Genomic DNA, 7,730 nt, shown 5'->3' on the forward strand with positions numbered 1-7,730 from the left:
ATTTAAATCTTTTCAGTTTTGCTCTTATTTTAATACAATTATTTACAACCAAACATTTAAAAAAAAAAATCAAAAATGCTTCCAGAAGAAAACAAGCCTCATAACAGCAATAATAAAATCTCTATTTAGACTGGCTCAGTTATTAGAAACATTAAACAAGCATCACATCCTGTCTAATTGTACAATTACTGCTGCATTTGAAATAGGAACTGAGGAAATAGCCTTTCCTGTCCTGCTGTGTAACCTTCAACTGATGCTACATTGATAAACTATGATAATAAACACACACACACGCAGGCACACTCACACACGCGCTCATGGAGAAAGAGGGGGAGGGGTGGCGGCAAACATTTCTAATGGATCTGTGTTGTGAATGTTGAAAGAGGGTTCCAGAGAGGGGCTCTGGATGTCGCTTCGGTGTCCCTGCTGACCCAGTCCTGCGCACAAACAAACACCAACAGACAACCTATTAAAGATCTAAGCTTGATGTAATTTCCTGTGGCATAGTTCATATCCTATCTACTGCTTTCACTGCTAAAAATATTTTCATGTTTGCTCATAGCTACCAGCAACTTAGCATATCAGGATGGCTAAAACAGCACAACAAACACCTTAGGTGGTTTCACAATGGAATATATTATATTAGTCATTCCTCCAGATATAGTCCTCCTAAAAACCATATGTGGTCTGGCACTTTGTTGAATCCTGTGTAATTTGTGTTGTTTTCTTACAATCATTGATCTTTTCTCCTAAATTTGATCTTAAAATTTAAGAAAAATAAGGACAGATTTACATGAATATTTTACCAAAGTGACTGACTTAAGAATCGGTCTATATCAGACTTCCAGATTGTGAATTTTGTGCCATATATTTCACAAGCACATATCACGCTGTTATATTAGAGATTTCATAATTTTTAGTCAGTTATACTCCTAAATCCCAGGACTAAACTCATGGTGTGAAAGGAAATGTTCAGCCTTGGTGGAGTTACGTTCCTTGCTTGTTCCTCATTTGTCCCTTGTTCTATCCCATGACATTAAAGTTCCCTTTTTCACAGTTTGGAACGTAGCCATATTTCAGATAAGCTGCTTGTGTTTTTGCAGTTCTGTGTTTCATTTCTGTCTTTCAGGCCTCCCCTCCTCCAGACTCATAGCTCCTTAGCTAATGAAACAGTTTCACATCAGAGGATTCTGACCAACATGAAATGATCATCTCTGTCTCGTTGTGCAGCAACAGAGTGTAATAATATGCGTCACAATCAACATATAATACAAAAAAAAAAAATCATTTCTGAATCCTGATTAAACTACTGCTGCTTAAGAAGCAGATGAGATGGAGACACATCTCCTTTTTGGTAATGGTTGGTTACTTTTTGCATCATCTGGTGACAGCCGCATTCTGTCCTCTTAGACGGCTTCGGCGCATATCAGCGAGAGCCTGGAGAGAGACTTTAGCCTGATGAGAGCCCTTCATTAAGCTAATTAATGAAAGTGATTGCAGCTAATGAAACACATGCTCAAACACAGTGTAACAGCGCTAATGAGGAATACTGTAGGTGTGGGTTTGAGGTGACAGCATGCTTGGGAGGGGGTGTTGTTGATTAGATATAGTGTGTGTGTGTGTGTGTGTGTGTGTGTGTGTGTGTGTGTGTGTGTGTGTGTGTGTGTGTGTGTGTGTGTGTGTGTGCGTGCGTGTGTTTAAAGCGACCAGATTCATGAAGTTTACCATAGTTTGTCAGAGTAAATCTAGAGCAGAAACAAAAAAGTCCTGGAAATACCAGAAATTCCAAAAGAAAGAGGCAGAACTGCATTAGAGAGAGCTGAGTCTAAACTGACCTATTTCTGCGTCCCTGTGAAGGTTAGCATGAAGTTTTGCTATTGCAAAGTCTACCATGATTAAAGGATTGGTTTACTGTGCAGTACATGGTATAGTGTATTTTATTTTTGTTAATAAATCCAATTTCAAGCATCAGATAATTCATATTTATAACAAACTTCATAGGTGTGAAAACTTGTCTCTATAAAAGCAGAAGTTTTGACTTTGTGTGGAGCATTCTAGTATGTTAACACAATGTTCCCAGCAGTGGAAGTCCCAGCAAAGTCACCCCAAGGTCAGACCACCAAAAGCTCAAAACCCAAGTTTTCTACAGATCTCAATTGGCACATATGACTTGTTTGGAAGGGTTCATGGCATGGCTGCACGGCTTAGATTTGTTATGTTGCATCTGAAAAAACAAATGAGACCAAAGTGGAGATGTCTGACCATGGACAGCACCATTTTTGGCGAAAACCAAACCAAGAATATCAGAACACACACCTAATACCGACTGTTAACCACAATGATGGAGGGTATATTTGCATATATTTGTATTTGCAGCCATGGGACCTGGACACCTTGGAGTCATTGAGTCAACTATGAATCTTTCTGTATACTGAAGTGTTGTAGAGTTAAATGCGAGGCCATCTGTCTGACAGCCAAAATATGGCTGAAAATGGTTCATGTAACAAGGCAATGATCCCAACAACAAGTAGTGGAAAAAGAAAAGACTCGAGGTTTTGAAGTAGCCCAGTCAAAGTGAAACATTGTGCCAGGCCCTTAAAAGAGCTGTGCATAAATAACTGCACAAAAACCTAACCTTACTGAAACAGCATTGTTAAAAAGAGTGAAACAAAATTCCCCCAGAGGAATGTGAGAGACTGATGAAGTAATATAGAAACTAGTTACTTCAAGTTATTTCTTCCTGGTTCTACGAGTTACTGTTCAGTTGGTTTTTCACAGGAGTGCAGAGTCATGTAAAAACTTTCTTTTTGACATGACAGAGGCTAACTGTTGGTTTGACTAGCGGTTTAACACAAAGCCAGACAACCTTATCGTTTAGCTCACAATCCTCTGACAGAAAGGGAAGAACAAGGGCAAATATTTTTTCCATTTGATGACTCTCCTGAGAATTTATATTAGCAGCTGGAGGTTTAGGTGATGTTAATACTTACCTCAGAAGGGAAGGTTGTACGTGTGAGTGTAATGTCTGAGGAAAAAGAATAATAAACAAGCTCACATTAGTCACATTATCAATCAGTCATTAGTGTTCGTCTCATTAAGCTGATTACTCCTGCAATGCTTTGTGCCTGTGAGAATTTGGATGAATGAGACGTGAATAAAAACAGAATAAGCTTGAAATCCTGAAGGGGAAATTTGGTTCTGAAGGGAAATTCTCACCAACTATATGATCCTTCGCGTGAACCTGAGACCAGAACTGCGTATCCTCCCTAAAATAGTGCAGCACACAAAAATGTATTACAACAATATCCAAGGCATTGTATGTTGCCGTCTTCAAAGAAGTAGCTTTTTTCTTTTGTATTTCTCATTATAACTTCATGAAAAAGTATTTTAATGCTCTTTTTTAGACCAGTTAAGAAAACCAGTACCTTTTCTGTCTTTCTTCTGCTCTTGCTTTCACTTTAAAAGTGGGTGAAATGAATAGGAAAAGAGAAATTAATGCCTTTCACAAACGAAGGCAATTAAATCAGCATGAAAACATAGCTTAAAGCATCAGAGTATTTATAACAAAGCAGAGCTTTTGTGTGAAATACCTTTCCTGTGCACCACTATGATCACGACTGCCAAAGAACAGAGGATCAACACCGCGGCTGACAAAGAGCCCACAATGAGAGGCCAGTCCAGATTTAATGAATCTGCAAACATCAAACTAGTATTAATATTAAATACTTAAAAAACCCAGTTGTGAAGTATGTAAAGTATTACAACAGATTTGATTTAAAGTGCTAGTATCATTTTCCAATGCAATGGAGAGCTCCATTCCAATGTGAAGAAAAAAAAAATGTCGTTTTTAGTTTATTGAAAAAGATGCATTTTGTATTTTGATAAATTCTAAAAAATAAATAAATTATAAATGTAATAAATTAAGTTTAACAGATTCAGATTAAATTACATCCTTTCACAAAAGAACCTGTCGCATCTGCAACAAGCTTTGCAGACATTTTCCTGGTTACCAGTCATGTGGCCTTTATAGTAATACCATCGTGTTTATGGGCTCTTATGGACTGCTCTGCATACTGAAAAGTGACTCTAAGGTGGACTAATGTGTTATTATGTGAGGATCCGGTAGGGAGACCAGTTGAAGTCTTGCAGAACTTTTAGGTATGAGAACAACAACAACAAAAAAGGCATGCTAATAGCCTACCTGTTGATGTTGGTGGTGGGGAATTCCCTTAAATATAAAAAAGGGAGAATCAGCTGCAGTTTCTCTAAAGGTCAGTTCACTCACATACCATTAGAAGTGTAAGTCCGTACCTTTGGTTACAGTTAAAGGGTTGCTGTGCTCAGACTTGCTCCATGTCTCTCCCAGTAGGACACTGTACTGGCACTGGTATAGAGCCACTGGAGAGTCCTGGACAGGCAGTGGGAAGGTGGCTTGATGCGCGACAATGTTTGCCTGAAATGTTGCAATAGGAAATTCACCATCCACCAGGTAGAGAGAGAACACAGCGCCGGGGTATGCAGCAGACCCTATGCACAGTAAATGCCACACATCTGTCTGCTGTTCAAGGTGAAGATTGGGCGCCGGCAGGATGTCTGGGAGCACGTGAAATAAGAGCAAATAGTATTCAGATAATTAGCTAACTGGATTACTAATTAGGCAGAAAACAAATGACAAAAATTGAATAGATGCAACAATATTTACAATTCTTAGTCCTCTTGTGTTAATGTTCTACCTAAAGGAATGAATCCATTACCTGAAATACAATTTTTTGGTCTAAAATATTTACAAGTACCACATTAACATGTAAAAAACATCACAGAAGAAAGGTTGCAAAAAGTCATACGTCTTCACCTGTAATGGTGATTGGAACTACGTTGCTCACAGTGGAATTAACCAGTCCGCTTTCTTTGGTCATTTGATAGAGGCAGGTGTACTCTCCCTCCTCTCCTCCCCTGACTGGCCCCACAGTGAAGACTCCCGGCTGCAGCTGGAAGTTTGATACCTGGCTAGCCCGGGGCTGCTGGATAACAGATGCCGTCCCTGTTTGTTTAGCGGTCCTCAACAAAAGGAAGCTTGTCGGTTTGTTTGACTGCGACTGTGGATGGGCCGGGACTGTGCAGCTGAAGGACAGCAGGTCCCCGCGTTTGACCTCACCTGAGGAAGGCTCTACAGACAAGACTGGAGGTGGGAGGGAGGTGTCTACATGACAGAAAAGGAATGGAGACAGTAGGGGGAAGCCATTATCTCTCCATGTTTTGTTACTAGATTAATTCTAGACTCTCAATAAAAGTAAAAGCTGCAACAAAAAAAAGAAAAAGAAGATAGGCCAGCGTCTGGTTTGTCAGACTTCCTTTTGTAACTGTCAACAGTTTAAGCCGGTAGATATTGTGTTTCATGGGTTTCCGTGTGTGGGGGTGTGTGGTTTCTCTATGAAGAGCAGGATGTAACTACCACTATACACACCCACAGAGAGGAGGACAATAAGAGACCGCAGAGAGCACCTGCATTCAGCAGTGTGTTTGCTGTGCTGGAGTGGAAGCGGATGGGAGTGTTTATTGTTTTAAACCACATGTGGAATCACTACCGATTAACCCAGCCGATTAACACAGAAAACGTATTTGTTCCGTTTTGAATACAATGAAAAACGACAGCCTCGACCACATCCGACTCATTGACCCGTGTCATCTTAATTCTCCCTTTTTTTTAATTAAAAATAAATTCATATAATATGAAGTGTGCGAAGGATGTGTTTTTCTTTTTAAATCAGAACCAAGTCTCTGTTAAAGCAAAAGAGGGTCAAAATCAGAGCTGTAAATAAGAGTTTCCATCAAACACACAAACCATTTTGGTCCTCCAGTTGCAAATATGGACTGAATGCGCTGTAGTGACCCTCCTGGCTCCTGTACAGACAGCAGAAAAGTTTACTCTGGCCTGGGACCCATTCTTGTATCCTAACAGTAAACTGAACTTCTCCAACATGAGAGGGCAGATCCCGAGAATCCACCTCAATAGAATAAAACAAAAAGAAAGCAATAAAATTGCTGCAGCTCAGGAGGAACTCAACACGCTCCAAAAATATGCATTCATTTGAAAAAAGAACATATTAAACTACCTTTTCTCTCCTCTCGTAAAGCATGAACAAAACCCCAGTGTTACCCTCGGGGGCTCGGCAGACCAGGACCACGGAGTCCTTTGACTTCGAATAGATCTCCAGGGTAGGAGCTGGAAGAGTGACCGAGGTCGTGGAAGCAGAAAGTCGTCCTATAAAGTAACACTAAGGTTATAACATTTAGCAGGAATCAGCTAAATCTCAAAAATGTGTCTTCGAATGGAGCAACAGGTTTCTTAACACACATGGGAAAACACAGCGGTCATTACAAGATGTGTCGACATTCACTTTGTACCAAACTTGTGATTACAGCTAAACCAAAATCAGTTGTGAAACTCTAGATAGGAAACTCTAGATAGATAGGGTGCCTAAATATTAGGTACAATTATAGGCAGGAAAAGACATTTTTGTGTGTATTAAAAATTAAAAATTTAATGGAAATCAAACATCGATTACTTTTTACTCCTAGCAGACATTTAACAGATCTTCTACCAGGCACATATCATAGTGATTGTTAATCTTAACAAATCAAAATTTGACAAAAACACTATACTAAGAAACATCTACTGCGTGAAACTTACCCCAAAGTTGGAGAGAGACCAGTAACAGAGCACATGCCCAGGATGATCGTCCACCACTAACTGAGTGCATCCTTAACGCATCAGCAAGACCGACTGAAGTGAAGAAAACACCTACATAGGCTGTGTATCTCTCTCGCTCCTTCTTTTTCTCTCTCACTTGGCCGCTCTGTGTTTTCTTAATGCATATGACATCCTCTTGAGAAGCAATGGGGGAAGTAAACACACTTCCTTTTTTAGACTTCACAGATCACATGTGTGTTGTGATGGGAAGAAACAGCTGGCCAGCAGTGCAGTAAACCACAAACTTAAGAAGAAAATATCTCTAGGTACATAAACTGAATCCTCAGAAATCGAATGTGATGAGGATGTCAAGGGAACAAAACACACAGCTGCTATTACCTGTACTAAATGAAGGTTGTGGTTTCGGTGAAGGTGCTCCTGTGTCACAGAGTTTCTATTTCTGATATTACAGAAACAGGTGTGTTGCTAATCTGATGCTGAAAGTCCTAAAACTGCTGCCAGTGACAGAAGTATGACAGAAGGGACTTTGGGACCAGAGTTTTCCATCTGTCCACCAGATGGCCCTGGACTTTTTTCCCTGTTTAGTCACCTGACTGCCTTCTCAAGAAGCAGCAACTACTGATCTCCTGATCTTATCTACCCACTAACACAGCTGTTCCCAGTTTTCCCCTGTTATCCCTGTCTGTGCTGCTGTCTGTCATAAAACTCTATTCCTGCCACTTTGCTATGTGCTTTTACTGTACCTATTTGAACAGGATGAATCAAAGTAGCCAAAAAAAAAAAACCTAGCCTAAAAACAGTTTAAAAGTGTGGGGAGAGCTTTGAACAGCCACATCTGCAGATGATGGTAGAAAAGTGATGGAGGGGGGGGATTAATCCAAGAACTGCAGGAAACATGATGTTTATAAACTGAATCAACATCTCCAAACTTGACTATGTTAGTCACGGAAGAGCCCTACTTCATTACTCATTCGTCAAAGGAAGATTAGGCCTGCTAACATTTCATACAAATAGATAT

At 40.0% G+C, this 7,730-nt stretch overlaps 1 protein-coding gene across 1 annotated transcript; it reads right to left on the reverse strand.

Moving 5' to 3' along the window:
- LOC120729137 lies at nt 1-6,885 on the reverse strand. Its single transcript, XM_040024618.1, has 11 exons — nt 6,692-6,885; nt 6,114-6,262; nt 5,843-6,005; nt 4,853-5,200; nt 4,312-4,593; nt 4,202-4,228; nt 3,591-3,692; nt 3,426-3,456; nt 3,217-3,266; nt 2,991-3,025; nt 1-437 (listed from the first exon to the last, which is right to left on the reverse strand). Exons 1-11 carry the CDS (start codon nt 6,759-6,761, stop codon nt 354-356), a joined length of 1,341 nt encoding a protein of 446 aa, XP_039880552.1. The 5' UTR covers nt 6,762-6,885; the 3' UTR covers nt 1-353.
- Between the last annotated feature and the right edge of the window lie 845 nt (nt 6,886-7,730).

Source organism: Simochromis diagramma, unplaced genomic scaffold, assembly GCF_900408965.1.
Source record: "Simochromis diagramma unplaced genomic scaffold, fSimDia1.1 OVJJ01000302.1, whole genome shotgun sequence".
NCBI classification, from domain to species: Eukaryota; Metazoa; Chordata; class Actinopteri; order Cichliformes; family Cichlidae; genus Simochromis; species Simochromis diagramma.